The following is a 20,164-nucleotide window of genomic DNA, read 5'->3' as shown; positions in this document are numbered from 1 at the left end:
GGGAGAGGCATCAAAGCTCTTTTTAGTAGCATTTAGAGTAGAAGGAATCTGAAATGAAGATGGGTGATTACCTCTGTAGGGCATTAGGAGATTTGTACAGAAATGCCAGTGTGTGACCGTGATTAGTTCTAGGGCCCACTGGGTTCTACTGTGTCAACTGCAATTCCTAGAAGTTGGGCAATGGAGGCAGAAGGCCGATCATTATTAGAAGTCATATCACTTTATAACGTTTACCACTTTTAGAGATTCCCAACAGTTTGCATTTCTGTGCCTTTCTGGATTCCGCAGGAGGAACATAGCTGAACGATCTATCCTGTGAGGACATGGTATTTTTGGACAGTTTCTACTCAAGGGGGTAGCAGTCAATTCTTGCTGTGCTGCAAGGTCTTGCAGAGAATGTGCTGCAAAGCTTACAATCACTTGCCTTCTGGTTGAGATGAAGGAAGTAAATGCACTCACTGAAGATTTGTTTTAAGAGTACACGAGGCAAAGAGCTGAATAAGGATTTCTTCTCTTTTGAGGATTTAATCATAAGAAACAGGCCGCCAAAGGGTTTGGTAAGCCACTTCAGTGGAAAACTGACAATATCTAAAGGTGATAAAGCACTTCGCTCAAGAGTAGTGAAGAGCCCTAAAGGGACACCATTCACTCATGAGGTGCAACACAAATCTGAGCTATGGTGAGCTCTAGAAGGAGTGAAGTTCAGAGAACATTCCCCTCACTGGCTTAGGTGTGGCTTTGTTTCAATTAAGTGAACATGTTTCTAAATAACCACTATTACCTTGACATTGTAAAATTTAAAACGGTTTACTGCTCTTGTAAAGTATAAAGGGAGTTATAACTGATGCCAGAGAATGTTTATGATGTCAACCTATGGAGGATTCTGTGCTAGAACAGCTGACTTCCTGGAAGGTGGTCCATGGTATAGCTCTAAAGGCCTCAGTGAAGATTCATATACTTCTACTCACATAATGTATAATTCCTTCAGCAAAAAAAATAGTGTGGCTGCAGACTGGAATGTTACAGTAGCACCAATGATGGATAGAAGGCTTAATGATGTGTTGAGAAACATATGAGATTTAGGCATAAATGGTATGTGGCCTAGAAGGATCATGACTGGCTGTTTTCTGGGCCCCAGGCTTCCCCTATGATGGGAGCTCCTGTGCTTGTTGCTGATGCACCACTGCTGACGTTTAAGGCAGCTGCAATGTTTCTAATTCTAATATGCTGTTTACTTTTGTGCAGGGCAGGTCTCTGCCTGTTTCTGTTAGCAAGAGAAATGTGCTGCAGGGAGGGAGGTGGGGTGGGTTTGCTGCCTTCTTTGCAGGTTGGGGAACTGGAGTGGGCAGGGGGTAGGGGAACAACCAGAGCATATACTATTAAGATTCGAGACACCGTAGACACAAGCAACCCACAGACAGCTTAATCACACAGAAAAGGGATCGAAAAGGATACAATGACCGTCACGCTGAATCATGACTCCAAGAGAGATGATGGACCTTAGGTTCATAACGTGAAACATGCAGGGTCTAACTGACCCCAGCAGGGCTCGGCAAATTCTGGCATACCTCTAGCGACATACCATTGACACAGGACTGCTGCAGGAAAAAAAAAAAATTATGATGATGATCTGTAACAGTTCCTTTTTGAAGTGCCTAAATATCCCTGGTTACTTGCACACTATTTGAAAAACCTTTAAAAAAAAATCCATCTTGCTTTCCAAGCTTCTGACCTCTATCCCCGCACTCTGCACCACTGTCTTGAGAATTATACTAATTTGTCCTTCAGTAAACCTTTTTCATTACCTGTGTGTTCTCCTTGATTAGTAGAATGGGGCTATTTATATAAGACAGACCAGCTATCATTTTACCCTCTTTGCTCATCCATGTGGGGCTGAGTGATGGCTGTGGGGATGGAAAAAATCCACATCCCCAAAACCAGAAACAGACTCTTATTAGGCCTCATTTGTTTTGGCAGGCTGGAAATTTATTGTAGCCTGCACCCTTTAAATAAATAAGGCTTTGCACTGCTCTTGCTTCCTTGCGGCTGTTCTTCCTGATCGTGTCCGTCAAGCCATTCCCTGCTGCTATCCCCTTCCCTCCTTAGCAAGGATTCCAGCTTGTGCTTGCTGCTGTTGGGTTTCCACTGCTTGCTGTCACTGTTATTGGCTTTCTGACATTTTCTATATCAGGTTTTCCATGGCACAATAACTCTCCAATCCGCTTCTTAAATCGCTTGTAAAATCCCAGGTTAGAAACAAAACTTGAAATACCAGAGTGATGCCAAGTATTTTATAATATACTGTGGGGTCCCCAAAGACTACTCTCTTGCCATTTGAAAAGAAGCCAGTGAGTAGCCTGCGCTTCTTCATCTCTCTAACTAGTGGTATAGCACTCTGTGGACCAATTTCGGTTATAACGTAGAAGAGTTGCAGTAATATAGCACCCACAAAGCAGGTGAAAAAAATCTTGACGTGGATTTCGTTCCCTTGGGATCATGCAGGTGCAAAATGTGCACCCGCTCAATCCATATCACAGAACTGTCTGAACAAGCTCCTGTAGCCTCATCTGTAATGTCAAAGTGCCCCAACGACACAAAAAATGGGTGTAAAGCAGCTAGGTTGTCCTTTAAAGAGTGCTTACACAAGCACTTGCATTTGGGATGTCCAGTGAGCAGACACAGACAGGCCCAGAATGCTCTGCACTGCAAAGGAACAATGTAACCCGTCATAATACTGAACAGTAGTTTACAGTTACTTTTCAAATCTTTTATTGAAATCATGAGAGACACTTTGTAAGGCAGTTATCCAGCCAGTGCAGTATTTGGGACAATGACAAGGATTTGTGTAAATGTGTTCAGTGCTCAAATTTGAAAAAGATAATGCTTTGTATGTTCTTAATTTAGACAACTCCAATTTCTTTTGCTTCAGAATGTTCCAGTTTCTTTTTGTAAATGTGTTCTAACAATCCGTCGTCATTTAATTAATGAGAGCACCTGATAACTACAGATTTTTTGTATATCTCCATGGCACTGCATGTATGTTAAGAGGCTTTAGAGCCTCAGAGGACACCTCCGGGTACCTGGAGGGGTTACAAAATAGTCTTCCGTTGTTTGTTACCGGCATTTGGGGCTTTGCTGCCGCTCATTCTCTCCAACATCTTGAAAACTCCTTTGCCGATAGATCATTGGTGGTACCTAATTGTACAACTACCTTTATTGCCCATGAGGATTTGGGACTTCCTTACATTGAAGACCAAAGAAAGGTAGCTCCTTTCCTGCTTTGGATAAAGTGCTGGGTATGGTCTGTTTAACTGATTCCTTAATTGTAGAAGGAATTAATGATATCCCATGGATTGCCTATGTATGGAAAATTTGCAGGGATATAGACAAGGTGGATGTTGCAACAAACCTCAGGCATGTAATCTGAAGACCAAAGCTGCAACCAGAACCACATTCTTGGGGGAAATGTAGGGAGTCCAGGATTGTAGGTGCTCTAGCTTTGGAAACAGTCGAGAGATATGCGCCAGTATCTACAATCTGTCTCTTAGAACCCTACCTGGTTTGGATATAAAATACATACCAGCGATCTCTTTTAACACCCTTGGTCTAAATAAAATACACTTAAAGGTAGTCTTCCATACCCAGAAAACATGGCATAATTTACTACCCATGTGTGAGTGATATAATAGCACTAAGCGAAGCATGCGTCACTTTTTATTCTGCCCATTATTTGCTGCCCCTAGACAGTCCATTCTTATTCGAATATTATGCCGCTTTAAGGTGCATAATCATATTCTGGGCCTTGAGCTCTTGCAAAAATTGTCGACTCTGGATTTTTGTTTTTTGTCCTAAACTTCCTTACTAAGATCATGAAACGAGGAACTGCTATGAAGATGTATTATTGGAGTAGTCTTAAAGTGTTTGCTTACTTTTTAAGCCATATGATCTTAATGGATTTTGTGCTTTTACATTGAGTATTTATTTAAGGATTTTACTGTTATAGACCTCATTGAGATGTTTTTAACTGTGATTTATGATATTTGTATGAATTTGTCTTGTTGCTTTTATGGCAATTGTTTCCGAATAAAGTATAATATTAACCTGAGAATTGAATTGATAGTCTTGATTGTTACCCTAACCCCCACATGCAGGAAGTAGCCTGACCTTTCCATGACCCTCTCCCAGGACCTAGTCGATCCTTTATGTCCTAAGTGCAAAGAATTCTCAGCAATTGGTCAAGCTTACACATTTTGTTTACCCTTCTGATCAATGAAAATGAGTTTTCTAGCATACTAATAACACTATTCTTAATTCAAAAACTTGTAGTGTCTAAGCATTCGATTGAGCTGTGTGGCCCATTTTGCAAGATGGATGCACGTGCAAACCGTGTTTTCAAAATTCCAGTCCTGTCAGTGCTGCATCCTAACATACAAGCATTTTGAATGGTATCAACCTTTGTACCTGGAGAGGAGTTGTCAAATCAGAGGGGGATATGGAAAGTTGGTATTGACATTTTGTCGTTTTATGTTCATTTTGCATATCTCATTGGTATGCACATGTAACTTAGCTCAGTTGGTTTGTAAGTACAAAATGCTGGAGTTAGAATCCAGAATGTGGTAAATGACTTCTAAAAAGGAAAGTGTATTTTTGGTTAAAGCAAATGGTCTTAAAATATTTAAAAAAAATTAAGTTTGACTTTCTTTTTATCTCAATGCAGCCAAGATGGTCATTTTTGAGATGCCTTGGATAATGAATGGTAAGTTGCAGTTACTTGAACATTTTCAGTCATGGTGTTTAGTTGTTTAATCACTAAAAATATCTCTGTGTTTAAAGAAAGACTGTGCAATCCACAAATATTGTGCTGTGACTTGTAGTTCTTCTGCCTTTACCCCTGCAATACACACCTACCCACAAACCTATCTATGTGATTAGGGCTCTGTCTTTTTGCATGACTTCCTTTGTTTTTAAGTGTAAGCTAATTTGGTATCAAGAGCATTGTGGCAGTATGAATTCCAGAGACTGCCAGGTTACACTGATGTGAGTGGATCTTTCATACCTCAGTGCTATTTCATTTTGATGTCACCCAAACCTAAATGGTGTATTCATTACATGACAGTGGCTCAGCCACTTAAGCACCTAACTGTTTTCCTCCATCAAAGAGGTTACCCCTGTGTTTCCATTACATTATTTTATGTTTCTGTCCACGATTTTCCTGTAAAGCAGCATTTAACAATTCATTGCAGTCTTGACGGTTTAGGGTCCTGTTTTAGACTCATGTTTGCGATTGAGGATTTACCCAGAAAATAGTCGACTTGGGGGAAGGTGTGGAAGAAGGTCATTCAGCCTTTCCCTGGAATAAGTCTAAACAATGTAGTTTCTAAGATGGTTGTTTCGTCTACAGTGGTGTTTCCTGGAGACAGATCATGTGCCCCTCCTTTGTAACCATTTCAGAGTCAGAGGCATTTCATATATTCACTTTCTGTAGTAGGGAGAGAGGGTTTCCAGGTATTATGAGCCTCTGCCTAACTTTTAGCAGCAATGGCAGTTCTGCAGTGTGGAGGCAATGGATTGTGTATTCTTACAAGCACTAAAGTAGTTGTGTGTTAGAGACTTAATGGTGCAGTGGTTGTGATTCTTCTCTTTGTCTGGAGGGTATTGTTATGAACTGGGTTCCAAAAGATCCACACTATCCTGAGTTCTTGTATTCAGCTATATTTAAGACCGCTATCTCTATTTCTTAATCTGTTTCGGTTATTCTCAAATCCTGTGCCTGTGTGACCCAAGCCAGTGCCACTCTCTTTAAGAACCTATCACACTCTTTTCCTTGTATCAGTGCCCTTGTCCCCTTGTTTATTTGTCACCATCAGTGTCAAAGCCTCTAAGGTTCTCTTTCAGCAAGGCCTTCAGTTTTCTGGCGTCCTGTCCCACAGGGCTTTTATCCTTTAGTCACTCTGTCTCTAGGATCCTTGTGCTTGAAGGATGGATTTAGACAAACAGGCTGACAGACGAACTAGACAGTCAGACGGGGTCTTATCTATAAAGTGAAAGGCCAATGAATCAAAACAAATATCTTCTCATTTTGACAAGTGAGGTATACCTTTGGTGTCACCTCTGAGTAAGAGATCAATCAGCTGAGCATGGGGTCACTCTACCAAATTGGAGAGCTAGCTCTTTTGTTTGTAGCTGATCAGAGATAGCTGTTCTGGTATTTGAAACAGAGATTTGCTGCATGCTCTGAGCTAGAGATCAGTCAGCTAAGCAAGTCAGGCTCTGCTGCCTTGGACAAGTAAGCTAGTTTAGTGCTGGTCTCTCATTTCAGTAAAGATTTTGACTTGTGGTGGGATTGAGATAGAAGAGCTCGAGTTGTAGGCTTTTATTGGGTTTTAAGAGGGAGGTACTGGTGCTTGTTGATCCCATGTTTGCAGGGTCTGTGGTATTGTTGCTCTAACTCACACGCTAGGCTGTTGGTGTGGCTGCTCAAGTTGCTAAGCTGTATCTGGGCCTAACAAGGGTTGTGGATGCATACGAGTATGTTACTGTAACATAGGAGGAAGCAGAACTCTGCCTCTTTAAATCAAATAATTGTTTAAGAAAATTATGCCAGCAGCAACAAGCTGCATGTTTGGAGTGCTAGGACCACAAACAAAAGCATTCTAAGTCTTATATGCTTACATCATGTCCATACCTCTTCCCAGTGGTAAATTTTCTCCAAACTCTGAGTCATTGAAAACTTTGCGACCGGTCCTTCTATCCCCTTCACCTTTTCAGGACAGGGATTTGATTCAGTAATTGATTTATGTTTTTGTCTCCGCGCCTCCTTATTATCAGATAAACAATATTTAGATTGTGACGTATAGTTTCAGTGATCACAATACAATTTGCCTCTCTCTGGGATGGGCAAAGACATTGATGATGCACACTCAAGGTGGGAATAGTGAGTGAGTCCAGTAGCAAAGGGCCAAGTGTGAAGACCAAGATGGTCACAAGTGTTGCTCAATGACTTCAGCTGTGCTTTTGAGTATGCCGCTGTTCTAAGTAATGAGTCATATCATAACAAGATTGAGTGCAAATTTTGTTTTCTACTAAAGTTAGGGATCTCCTTACCCTTTCACCTTCATGAAGGGATGTGCCCATCTATAGATGGTTTGATAGAGGATGTGCCTTAGCGAATAGAAGATTACAGAGAGCTCTAAAGTCTAAACCCTGAGCTAAATCATTGATAGCCTCTTGTCAAATTAGTTGCAAAGCTGAGATTACAAGGAGGAAAACCTTCCTTAACTATGAGGCTTGAAAGAACCTACTTCAGGTTGATTGACTGAAGAATAGCTCCTTGTTCTGGAGTATAATTAGTCATCCATTCCTTGTCCCAAATGACAATGCGTCTCTTTGCCAACATATCACCCCAGTAGATGGATTTCTAACTTTACTGGGATCTATAAGTTCCTTGACTCCAGATAATGACTATGGTTTTCAGTCATATGGATTTCGACCCAGTAGGACGACTACTGATCAATGTTTGAATTTGTGTATGGTCATTAATAGGTACTCCCTAGCCAGACGGGGTTCAACGCATATGGCCTTCATGGACCTGACTACAGCCTTAGGCAGAATTAATCACTCTAAATAGCGGAAAATAAATTTGTCAATAGGGGTTGATGAGATATTGTGTTGTTTTGGAGGGACCTTCATTCTGATACTTCTGCTTCCATCTGATACACCAATGACTCCTCCTGTACCCAGCACTTCACGGTTAATAGGGGTGTACATCAATGATGTATATGGGTCCAGTTTCCATATACTTTATACATATATACACTAGAGACTGTGCTAATAGTGTCATGTGCAGATTGCCCTTTAATTAGGGAGATGACCTCCACCAGATTTACTTTATGCGAATGACACAGTACTGCTAGCTAGAACAGTGATGGGCTTGAAAAACAGGACATGTTTGTTGCCTTAATTGAGGACCTGAACCTATCCTCAAATTTTAGTAAATCCCATGTTATGAAGGTGGGCATACAGTTTACGAAAACTAAGACTTTCCAGGCACAGAGCTACATTCTAACGAAGATTTCGTCTTTCCCGATCTAGGAATCTTGTTTAATTGTGGAATGACCTGGAAGCCTTTTGTTAATGCTAAAAATAACAAATTATCGAGCGTGATTTCCACAATATCAGGTTTTGCATCCAGGCTTAGAAGGAAACTTTTGAAACCATGATTAAAGATCTGTCAAACTAAATGATTAATTAACGTCACCTATGGCAGCGGTCAGGGGCTACATTAATACTGTACAGCTGCAGATTACTGAGAATAAATTCTTTAGGCGCCTGCTATGTATGCAGCACAGTGTTCCTTCATAGATAGTGCATGAGGAAATGGTGTAGATTAGGGCAGAAAAGTAATTGAATATGGAAATCCTTTTAGATTGTCTCTTTCTTGACAAAGGATATCATCATCATCATCATTGATATCTTCATTTTGTCCCCAATTGAACATAAGAAGGCAAATTTGATCATTAAAAAAACTAGAAAGATCCTACATTAAATGACATCCTAAAAATGTCCAGCATATATGGTTTTAAAATAAAAATAGAAATTATAGATAAAAACAAAATATTTGTGAAAGATGACATACTCACAGTGGTCTCTAATCGCCAACCCACGTCTAACAACATTTTAAACTACGTGGCACATGTCTATCATAGTTAATTTTTGTAAACATTCAATTGTTAACTGATATTGCGTAATCCCTGCCTAACGCAACAAGGGAATTAAAGTACTCCTTGGGCCTGAATATAGTGGAGAAAATAGAATAAAATGACATATTCTCTGATTTGCGGCATTGTCACAGTGACTTGGTGGTAGGTCACGCTGTCAAGCGCACACTGTCGGTAAAGCAACTTTAAAATGGATTAAATGTAACCTAAAAGATGCTAAATAAAGCCAATAATTTATATTCAGTCCATCCCAAATTTGGTTCAGTAGATTTAACTGTTGAAATTTGCAAGTAATACTCAACTGGTTTCATATTCAAAGCTCCCCGTAAGCTCTTCTTCAAACAGTAATCCGCATGGCGAGATTTCACAATAGCCTTAGCTTTGGACAAAAATTTGATTAGGAGACAAACATTTCTATAAGGCCCTGTTTGAGGAAACAAGATTTTACATGCATCAGCCAGGGTATCTTACATTAACTAGGGATAAACAGTCTGATTTGCATGCTCTCACCAAATTTGCCTCTGGATTTTGCCAGCCCTTAATCCATAAAAGGAGTGGTGCAATATTTAGCTGGTCACCTATATAAGGTAGGCCCAACTTTTCATGGCATATAAAATTTGCAGTATTCTCTGGGACTGCAAGCATCTTGGGTGTAAATCAGTTTTCTATGTGTTGGAGCATGTCCACTTTTTGGTACCCCTATGCCCCTGCCCCTATAGGGCAGCAGAAATGCATTTGGATTTATATAAGGCTATCTTCTCCGCCAAAGGTTTATGTTTACGTGTCCTTGCAAAATAGAAAATTACTTCCACGTTCCTTCTTATTTGTTGCGATTTCATATGGAGTGTGATTTCTGCTATAGGGATGAGCTAAAAACAATTCCTAAATAGCTAAAATCATTTATTTTTAAAATTGTTCCCCCCTCCATTTCTAAAGTGTCTACGTTTTGTGCATAGTAGCCCACATGTCATAGTATATGATTTTGAATAATTCGCTTTCAAATTCAGGCCTTCCATATACTCTGTATAATGATCTAACAGCTTCTGCAATGCATTTGAGGTGCGAGCAATCAGATCCGCATCATCAGTGTATAAGAGTATGGGCACAGATGGATCCCCTATCTTTGGGACACACTCTCGTAATAATTATTCTGTAATGCTATTATAGATCATGAACAAAAGAAGGGCTAATATGCATCCTTGTCTTACACCTCTCAGGGACTCTATTTGAGATAATTCCCCTTGTGGACCATAATTAACTGAAACTTTGAGGCTGTAATGTAAAGGTTTTATTAAGGTAAGTAAATTTGGTTCCACCCCCATGTTCTGCATTATTTTCCATAATTTGTTCCTGTTGTCCAAAGGTGTTTGAAAGGTTAATAACGGTCATATGAATGCCCTCCCCATTTGCCTTGACAAATTTACTAATGATAAGGTGTAAATTTAGTGTTTGTTCTACAGTGCCTATGCCAGGCCTAAACCCATACTGGACAGGCGTTAGAATCTTGTTGTCTTCCGCCCATGTTTATAGGTTGGCCAGAAACACCCATCCCAGGATATTTGCAGTCGCATCAATTAAAGAGTTTGGCCTATAGCAGGCTGGGTCTAGTTTATCTCCCTTTTTTAAAATAGAGAAGAGGACAGGCACCATGACTCTGGGATTTCACCCTCAACCGCGCTTCTTAGGAAATTTGTTAACACGGGCCCCATAAGTTGGTATTTAATTTATAAATATCAATTAGGAGTCATTAGGAATCAGAGTCATGTACTTTTCCAGGAGCTGATTTGTTTATTGCTAAGGCTACCTGGGTTACCTCAATAAAGGTGCTGGGGCTAGGTCTATCCAAGAGGAACTATTTGATTAGGGCACCCACTGAGCTTTGGGGATTATGACTTCCCCCTTGGGTTGTGTCATAATCAGTGAACAAAATAATGTTTTTTTTTTTAATTTATTTTTTTTTAAACAAATTTTATTAATTTATTGAAATTAAAGCAAGTCACATTGAGATCTATCATAGAGCCAGGGTCCACTGTTGGGACCCACACGAGTACAATCAATACAATCTTTAACAGTCCATGCAGTGGAGACAGTAATAGCCTTATATCAACACATTTGCAACATGTTAATGCCTGTGGTCCCACTCCACTTGCCCCATATTTTACAGTGTTTAGCTGGACATCCCTGAGCCTCGTACACCGGCTTTTCCTGCTGGGTACACCAGTCTCCTCCATGTCTCCACTGTGACATCCTTGGGGGTTTCGAGACCTTCCAGTGAGCTGGAATATCATGCTTAGCAACCAGCAGTGCTTTTCCCGGGGTGACTTAGTCTGCCCGGGTACCCCCGACTCCCTCAAGCACACCTAGCAGGATCAGTAGCAGGGACATTTCTATTTCCATACCTAGGATGTTGGTGGCATCCACTGCCACTTCTTCCCAAAATTGTGTCATGATAGGACAAGACAATGACATGGAAGGAGTCAGCCTGGACCTGTGAGAACACACAGAGTCAGCATGAGTCCTGCTTTACACAACTTATCAGTGGTAAGGTATGCACAATGTAAGTAATATGTCAGTACAAGTCTGAGCCATGATGATAGTCAAAACTCTAGGGGGCATCGGGGCATCTCGCCAGTCATCATCCAGTGGTACCAGACAGCCCTCCCAGTGAGATCTAAGAGTTGTCAGCATGTCTGGAGTGTTGATGCTCAGGGTACTGTATATTTGGGACACTCAACCTTTGCCCAGTGCGCCCATCGTGGTCTTGGCTTCTTATGGGCTAAATTCTGGAATTGGTGTATCTGGTGGAATATGCACTTGTAATGCTTGTCGCAATTGCAGGTATTTATGGCACAGAGTTCTGGAAAGCGAATATGTCTGTTGCAGCTCCTGAAAAGATGTGTGCACTACTCTGTACGTGCCCCAGGAGTGTGATGCCAGTGGTGTCTACCAAATCCCACTAGTGCAGTCACTTCACCCAACCAGGTGCCGTGCCATAGGGATGAGGGGGTCTGTTGAGTGAGTTTGACCACCACCCAGGGTGTCGAAGCCCAGCCCTCCTCCCAGTAAACACTATCTGGGTACCTTCAGGAAGTGTGTTGGGGACGGGATCCCCATAAAGCATCTCCAAAATGCGGGGGCTAACTCTAGAGTTAAGAGCTCCAGCTGGTATGCTGGGTCAGCCCACCCACCACTGAGCCAATTACTGATTACCAGAAGTTGTGACTCCAGATAGTATAAGCATAGATTAGACATACCAAGACCACCTTCATAAGGGGCTCGTTGGCAGGTTGTGAATGCCAAGCGTGGGCATGAGTTATGCCATAAAAAATGTTTTGCCACAGAGTCCATATCCGTAAACCAGTGCCTGGAAATCATTTGTGGGAAATTTGGGAGGAGGTAAAGGCATCGGGGTGGTATCATTTTATACAGTACTATCCTCCCCATGACATTTAAGGGAAACATCTGCCATTTCCTACGGTCCTCTTTAACCTTCTGGGTGAGGGGTGTAACATCGAGGAACCACGTCAGCAGAGGGTTTAGGGCTACTCAATGCAAAGATAGCGAAAGCAGAGGCGGCAAATTGGAATATTGGTCTGCCAGTCTATGCATTCCCGCGAGGAAGTCAGTGGGACCAGCACCGATATTGTGGGATTAATTATCAGGCCAGAGGCCTCTGCAAAGAGTCTCAAGAGTTGGAAGCATCAAGGATCATTGCTGGCTGGACTTGCCAGATATAGGAGGACATCGTCCGCATATAGTGCAATACGGTCTTCGCACCCGGTGGGCCACTCCCATCTTTGTATTTGCGCATCACATCTCAGAAGCCTCACTGGGAGTTTGATGGCTAGTGCAAAAAGTAGTGGGGACAGGGGGGCAGCCCTGTCCGGTCGCCTTATAGGGAAAGCAGTGGAGACCACACGGTTAATCTGAACCTGTGCGGACAGATTAGAATATAGAACCGAACAAGGCCACATAATTTGGGAATCCCACTCTCCCCTGGACTCTGGCCATGTAACCCCAGTCAACTGTGTTGAATGCTTTTTTGAAGTCTATTAGGAGTGATGCTAGCTGGGGTGACAGAAGATGACGATATGCTACCGCCATATGGAGTCATCTTAAATAATGTCTTGTGCTCCTGGCAGGCATAAACCTGCGTTGGTCTGGATGGATTAAGGACCAGAGTACGTGGCGCAGGCGCTTAGCAAGGATGGTGGAGAATTTTTTTATTTCCGCTTTGATAAGTGATACGGGATGGTAGGCAGCTCAAGAGACTGGTGTTGGAAGGGTGTTAGGTATGAATACAGTCGTGGCTTGATCGAGATCCGGAGGGAAGGAACCAATTTGTGCTGCTTCTTTGTAAAGGCTCAAGAAGTGGGGAATGAGTGTCCCTGGAATTACTATAGAACTCTGTGGGGTAGCCATCTGGGCCAGATGTTTTACCAGTGGCCATCACCAAGACGGCCTCACTAATCTCCTCCACCGTAATTGGTTCAGCTAGTTTCCATCGCTCAGTGTTGGAGAGCTGGGGGAGTGGCACCTCATTTATAAGGAGGGGGCTGCCAATTCAGCTGAAGGATGCGGGGTGCCACATAGTGTAGTGTAGTAGGTAGCAAAGGCTTAGGCGATTGCAGGGGACGCATGGTGAGAGTGTCCCATATCATCAACTATCTCAGGTATATCTCTACTGGTCAGGGGCTGAGATGGTAGCCAGAAAAATAGCTTCACAATTTTGTCGCCCCAACCTTAAACCTGTGCTGTAGAGGCACACCAGATTAGTTTTGCTGCTTCAAGGGAGAGGACTCTAATCTCTTCCAGGAGCAATGCTATTTGTCTAGTGATGACGCTATGAGTGGTTGGGGAAAGCTGTGTTTCCAGGGAAAGGGCCTGGGCCTAGAGTTGTGTGATGCATTGGTGTCTCGCTCTTTCTGTCTTTCTAAGTAAATCTCTGGGGTGTCCCCGAAAAGTAGCTTTACACGCCGCCCAGAGGGTGCAGGCCAATTGCACTGTCCCGGTGTTAGTCTGGAAATATTGCATGAGCTCATGTCCTACTTCGTGGGTCTATGATCTGTCCTGGAGATGCCAGGCGCTAAGTCTCCACATGGGGGCAGCGCCTAGTAGTACAAGGGTCGCCTATGAGTAGGAGAAGCGGGCATTATCAGATATCCCGCATGGGAGGATCTGAACGTGGGAAACAGAAAGTATGTCTAGGGCTGGCATAAGGAGAATATACGGGTGTGTATGGTGGGTCGCAAATGTGTGTATGAATTGCCGTTCCCCGGGGTGTCGGAGTCTCCGTACGTCGCTGAGGCCCAGGGTGTTGACCCACCTATGGAGCAGTTTGGCTCATCTACAATGAACATCGGAGAGGGGACCTGTGGAGTCTACGGAAGGATCAGGGACCGCATTAAAGTCACCCCTTATAAGTGTAAGACCTGGGGGAAGTTGTGTTATCACACCAAGGAGAGTATCTAGGAAAGTCTCTAGTGCGACAGGGTGGGCATAAATAGGCACAAGAGATGTAGTGGACATCTTTCAGTCATACCTGCTAGGTTAATATAGCGACCCTCAGAATCTCACCAAGTCTGAGCTACAGTCATGGGCAAGCTGTGATGCAGCAGAATCGTCATTGCCTGGGAATCTCTGGCAAATCCCACGTGAGAGAGACTGTCATAGCACTGACGGGCGAGCATGGGACATTTTGAGCCCATCAAGTGGGTGTCTTGCAGTAAAAGAATTGAAGGTGAGGAATGCCAGGCATAACGGAGCACAGCGGAATGTTTAACCTGGTCAAGAAGTCCATTGACATTCCAAAACATAAAGCTGTAGAGAATCGGGCTGGGCGTGAAACGTCAGTGGACTCATGCATATAAGGTGAGAAGGCTAAATGTGTGTGGTTGAGTGTATACACTCATGAAGAACGTTTTCACTGCGTGGGGTTCGCTCCTGATGTGGAAATAACAGACCAATGTGACCACCTGTTAAAGAAAAGGGAAAACACGAGGAACAAATGATGAGATTACCTCTCAAATTTATCCTGTCCAAAATCCCCAATTCCCCCAATTTCCCTGCCCCATACTTCTTCCCCCAAGAATATCTGTCCCCCATAACATAAACCCAAGTCAAAATCAGTGTTTCTTAAATGGGTGGGGAGTAGTGGACCCCTCCAGAGTGTAGGATTAATGAAATGCATTGCATGTGGCAGCCCAGTGATCAGTAGATGTCTTATTCTGATCGTATTAGTATTATGGTATTTTAGCCAGGGATACAATATTTTTAGATTGTGGTAAAATCAGATACGAGAGGGTGCCTGGCTCAGCTGCTCCTCAGTGTGAGTTGATAAATGTAAGTCTCACTCAACAAACAAGGATGGGTTGGGCCTCTGAGGTGACCGAGGTGTCAATGAGCCGGGGCTCAGTGAGGGTGACATAGTGCAGGTTTTTCTTCGGGCGAGAGGGTGCTGCCCCTTTTTCAGCGTCTGTCCACTAAGCGCCTTGCACCAGCACCTGTCTGGGGAAGGAGGGTTGAGGTGTGCAGTGGAGCTGCTTCTCCTCAGTGAGCCATTTCCAGGTCAACTCTGGGGTATCAAAAAAGAAGGATTTACCATTGTGAGTAACTTTGAAGTGTGCTTGGAACAGGAGCATATAGGTCAATTTGAAGGTTCGGAGTTCCTTTTTGGCAGATTCGTAAGAGCGGCGGTTGGTCTAGACGTCCCATGTGTAGTCTGGGAAGATAAGTATTCTAGAGTTATGATAGTGGAGATCCGGAAGAGCTCTGGCTTCCCTCCGGATTCTATCTCTGTCTTTAAAGTTGAGGAGTCTTGCTATGCTAGGTAAGTGTTGTGCACTCGTTAGAGGTTGAGGAGCTAAAACCCTGTGCGCCCTTTCAGCCGCGAACCACAGGTACAGTTTTCCAGCAGGCATACATGTTTTAAGCCATAGCTCCAGGAACTCGGCGGTTTGTGAGCATTCCACATCTTCTGTTAAACCCATGAAGTACAAGTTGTTGTGTGCATCTTCGGCACAGTTGTGAAGTTTGTTTGTGCAGGTCAGAAGGTCGGCGACCTCATCTTCGACCGCGGATATGCGGCCTTCCGCCTCCGTAATGCGGCCCAAGGCATTCTGCAGATCTTGGCAGAGAAATGCCACAACTTTGCGCTCCTCCCCAATCTTCGTCTCAACCACGGTCGGTGAGATGTGTATGGCATGAAGGATCTTGTCCAGGCCAGAGTCTGCTGGTGCTCCCTTGCTGCAACGTTTGCCCCCAGAGGATCTAGCACGAGTAGTGAACTGATCAATGCGGGGTTGAGAGCGGTGTGGTGGTTTGCCCACTTTGTCCCTATGGTCATAGGATGATGTGATCTCAGGCTGTGAGGATCTGGCCCACTTACCACAGTCTGCAGCAGCACAAGCAGCCAGGTGTGAAGCTGGACATTATTCCCAGGTAGGTTATCAAATAAGTGAGGAGAAGACATGAGCAGGAGAGGAGAGACCAGCAAGGAGAATCCACAGGTGGGTCCTGATTCAGTCAAATCATCTGAGATGGAATGGAGAAAAGGAAGTCCAGTCAATGGGGCATCACCTTGACAGGGTCCGCAGTCTGGTGTCACTCAGTGCCTACCAGGTCCTTGAATTGTTGTCCTCGTGTGCCAAATCAGAATTCAGGATGTACCTGCAAGTGTGGATGAGAGGTGACGTGCGTCTTGTGCGCTATGTGCAGTGGAGAGGCCTCACCCTGAGACACTAATCACCACTGACAGGTGGCATCTTGTACATTAGCGAGGCAGAGAGGAGGAATGAGGCCTTAATGTCAACAAAAGTGGGGTCTGACTGTCTGATAGTAGCGCTTAAGTGCGAGAACCTGTGCCAGTAGGTGAGTACTGGGGGAATTCAGAAATCAAAGGGTGCAGTGGAGTGAAGCTCCAGGCTGCGTGGAACGTGTCAGTAACTGCCCCACTGTCAGTGTTGCCAGGATGGATGGTAGGTCTGAGGGTCTGTCAGGGCGCACGTCTGCACAACAGCACTCATCAGGGGCCCGGTCGGAGAGTTGCATGGGCCGATTCCCTGGATCTGCTGATGTGTCCCAAGGCTGCTGTGTCGGGCAGTATTGCGGCTATCAGTGGCTGGGCCAGTGAAGTTGCTGGTTTCTGGGAGTGGGCCTCATCCACTTATCTACAAGTCAGTCGCTCGATGGCTGCGCAGGACAGCTTAAGGTCACTGTGTGGAGAGGGAGGCCTCCCTCCGTGTCACCCTACTACCATGGAGGCGGCACCGCCCCAACACTCCATGTGGCCGCCACCCAGTGGGCTGGGACCCACAACAGGACTCGCAGCAGGAAGCAGCGTGCTCACCTTGGATTCAGTGGGGTTCACCCTGGTCAACTGCTCTCTAATCCTTAGTTGTTGTCAGCAGCTTAGATCATGGTCAAAGCAAAGGCCAGGTAAGGCATGCTGGGCTTTCACAGGCTTTTACCATAGTGTATTGTGATCCGGAGGGTGCAGAACACCTCAAATGGACTGCATGGCATCCATGGAGCTACAGTTTAACTTCACCCACGTAAGACTGTGCACTGCAGGTGATGGCAGCGAATGATGGACAGGTCTGGAGCACTCTGTGTGCCTCAAGCCACGCCTCCAAAAAGGATGGTTTATGACCTCCCAAAACCTAGTGCTATCCCTTAAAGAGGCGGCAGCTGTCAAACCTTCCCATGCCCCTTCCCTTCTTTCCCTCTTCCTTTCCTCCACAACACTCTGGTAATCATGCCTATCCTTTTGGACATCCTTAGGTTTGTGTGGAGTTAATTTAAGTACCACTTTTAGCTGTGCATGAGCCGTGGAGCAGGCTGCGTTAAGCCATAGATGTGGGACAACCTCTAAGGTAGGTCTATTGGTGACCAAGTTGCCTGAGATAGACTCACATAACCTTTTCAATTCTGTTAGGATGGAAACATGACTAGGTTTTTTCTTTAAGAACACCATAATAGATTCCATGTTGGCTTGGAAAATGTCATGTTCTCCCACTAACATCATCAATCCTGTGAGGACCATTTTAGAACATTTCCTTTTGGAATTTTACCAGAAACAAATGTGGTGAGACCCGCTCGTGCCCTTCCTGATGATGATGCCATGGCTGGTTAGAATAGGGAGATGAAACCATCTATAGAAGGGGTTGGTCATCCAAGTCTCTTGCCAGTCTGGATTCATCAGCTTTTGGCAGCGCCTGCAATGTTCCATGTGGCCAGATTCAACCCCTTCCACTGAGTTATTAATTTTCTTCTTAATTCTGTTTCTAACTTTCGACTCCACACCATCATGTAAAAATATGCCCTCCTTGTCTTTAATGTCTAGTATTTTTGTGGAAACAGAGTGGCCGAAGGTGGGGGTAATAGGCTCCCTGCATCTTGCACAGTAATCCCTAAGTTTGGTAACTCTGGAAGATGGGGAGTGATTACGCCAAAGCTGGGGCTGTTATAGTCATCTAGGACAACCCTACTGTCTACGGTATTAAAGGTGTGGTCAGTCTCCCTTTTTAAGTGTCAATCAATGTCTTCCAAACCAACAAGGGGGAAAAAAATCTATTTCCTGTTGAGACTTGAAATTCTGTAAAACACCCACTTCCATCAAGTATGGGAGGTTGATCATTCGTTTTCCACAACGTAGGCGGGTATAAATATTTGTAGAAAAAATCCAAAGGCAGGATTTTTATTGGACTTGGTTTTCCCATACCTGCCCTAGCCAAAGGGAATCATATTCCATGGTTATATGTTGAGGAGTCCTTTGTCAGTTTGGGGAGGTATGATCTGTCTGACAATCCAGGGGCGAAGGGAGGTGTCTGACTTTGTGTGGGTTAAAAGTAACATTTTGATGCTGAGGAAAGCCAACAGAAAATCACACAAATTGTAAGAAATCTCAGTGCAGGGGGAAGCATTATTAAAAACTGTACAAGACCTGCAACCTTACTACTCCTCGTGACCAATATTAATCACTGCTTTTTGCTTTTAATATTTAGGTTAAACCTATTGCATTTAAGCTTAGCGGTCCCAAGTGGTTGGAGAGGTGTTAAAAATCTAGGTTCTTGCAGCTGCAACCATATTTCTTTGCAAGATACCTTGCATTTTGTAATGTTTATCGGATTGATGAGAAACCGCTTCATCCCACTTTGAAAGGGTCAAACGTACACTAAATTTGTCCTGATCTGATGTTATACAACTTCTGAGTGATGATGTTATATGTTACATGGTTGCTTGTTTTTTAAACATGACTGTCAGACTCAGACGCTCTTAGGACAATTGATTTTGAGACTCCTATTTATTCGGCCTCAGGCCTGTCTTAATATGATGTATTTTATTATTGTTTGTTTGTCCTTCTTTTATTATAATTGTATATTTTATGGCTAATTTATTTTTAACTAAATAAAGGAATTCGAATTTGAGTCATTTAAAAGCTTGTGACTGGGTCCGTGAGTCACCGTGTGTGTAAATCAACTGTCTGTAGAATGTTTAAGACCTTAAACCAAAGCCTTTTTTTGATTTTTATCATATTGACAAGTAGCACGAAGTTAGTTTGTAATCCTACAATAAATTTCAAGAATAACTTCAAGGTTGAGAATAGCTGATTTAAAAATTATACTACAGTAGAGAGAAGGATATTCAATTTAATAGTAGAGTAAGCCTCTGTGGGGTGAGAACACAGTTGGGCTGAATTGGTAAGATGGTGTTGCTATATCATTGTCTGAATCTGCCCCTGAACCCACCTTTACCTCTTGTCATTGTAAACTGCTTTTAACTGGCCCTATCTAAGTCCCTTTAGTTTTGATAAGCGAAGAAAAATGTAGCGGCATTAACAGTCTTTGACTTTGCCATTATCTTCTCTAGAAGGTAGATTTATGCTAAGAGTTTTTTTTTTTTACAGTAGCGTAGTTTTTATGACAAGAATTTCTACACACCCTTCCTCCAACGAGGTTCAAATGACCACCCTAAATGTCTGACGAGAACACCAAGATCTAGTAACAATATAAATAGTCTTGGTTCTGGGACCAAATATTTGTTCTAAATAATTTTCAAAAGCCACAACCACCCCTTGGGAACCAGTAACTCAAGACCAGAGAAGTATCCCTGAAGTGGTCAGAAAAGGGGTGGAAATATATAAAAATGACTAAACAGTTTTATTTAGGGATCTGGCAAAGGAGCACATACCCACAGATACTCCTATGATCAACATGTGGTAATTCCAGCTCCAAAATCCCCTTTCCCGTTCAGATGAGCATCGCCTAATAGGATATGTCCTGAAGATCCTGTTAGGATAGGGAGCATTTTAAAGACGAAATTGACCCAAAATAGATATTACAATACTGGATAACGATTTAAGAGGTGTAGCTTAAAGGGCATTGGGCACCAAGCGACAATCAAGCTGCACTGCTTTCAGAAGAATGAGGGAACTGTTTGAGGTCAGC

The 20,164-nt window shown here is 43.4% G+C and overlaps 1 protein-coding gene across 1 annotated transcript in view; it reads left to right on the top strand.

Moving 5' to 3' along the window:
- MOSPD2 (motile sperm domain containing 2) overlaps nucleotides 1-20,164 on the top strand; it is a 476,198-nt gene that overhangs the window by 111,095 nt on the left and 344,939 nt on the right. Inside the window, exon 7 of the mRNA XM_069205003.1 lies at nucleotides 4,718-4,756. Within this exon, the coding sequence (XP_069061104.1) occupies nucleotides 4,718-4,756 (39 nt within the window). The remainder of the gene's footprint in view (nucleotides 1-4,717; nucleotides 4,757-20,164) is intronic.

The sequence above is a fragment of the Pleurodeles waltl genome, chromosome 8, assembly GCF_031143425.1.
Source record: "Pleurodeles waltl isolate 20211129_DDA chromosome 8, aPleWal1.hap1.20221129, whole genome shotgun sequence".
NCBI classification, from domain to species: Eukaryota; Metazoa; Chordata; class Amphibia; order Caudata; family Salamandridae; genus Pleurodeles; species Pleurodeles waltl.
The sequence above is the reverse complement of the archived record's forward strand: the minus strand, read 5'-3'. Positions and strand labels throughout refer to the sequence as shown.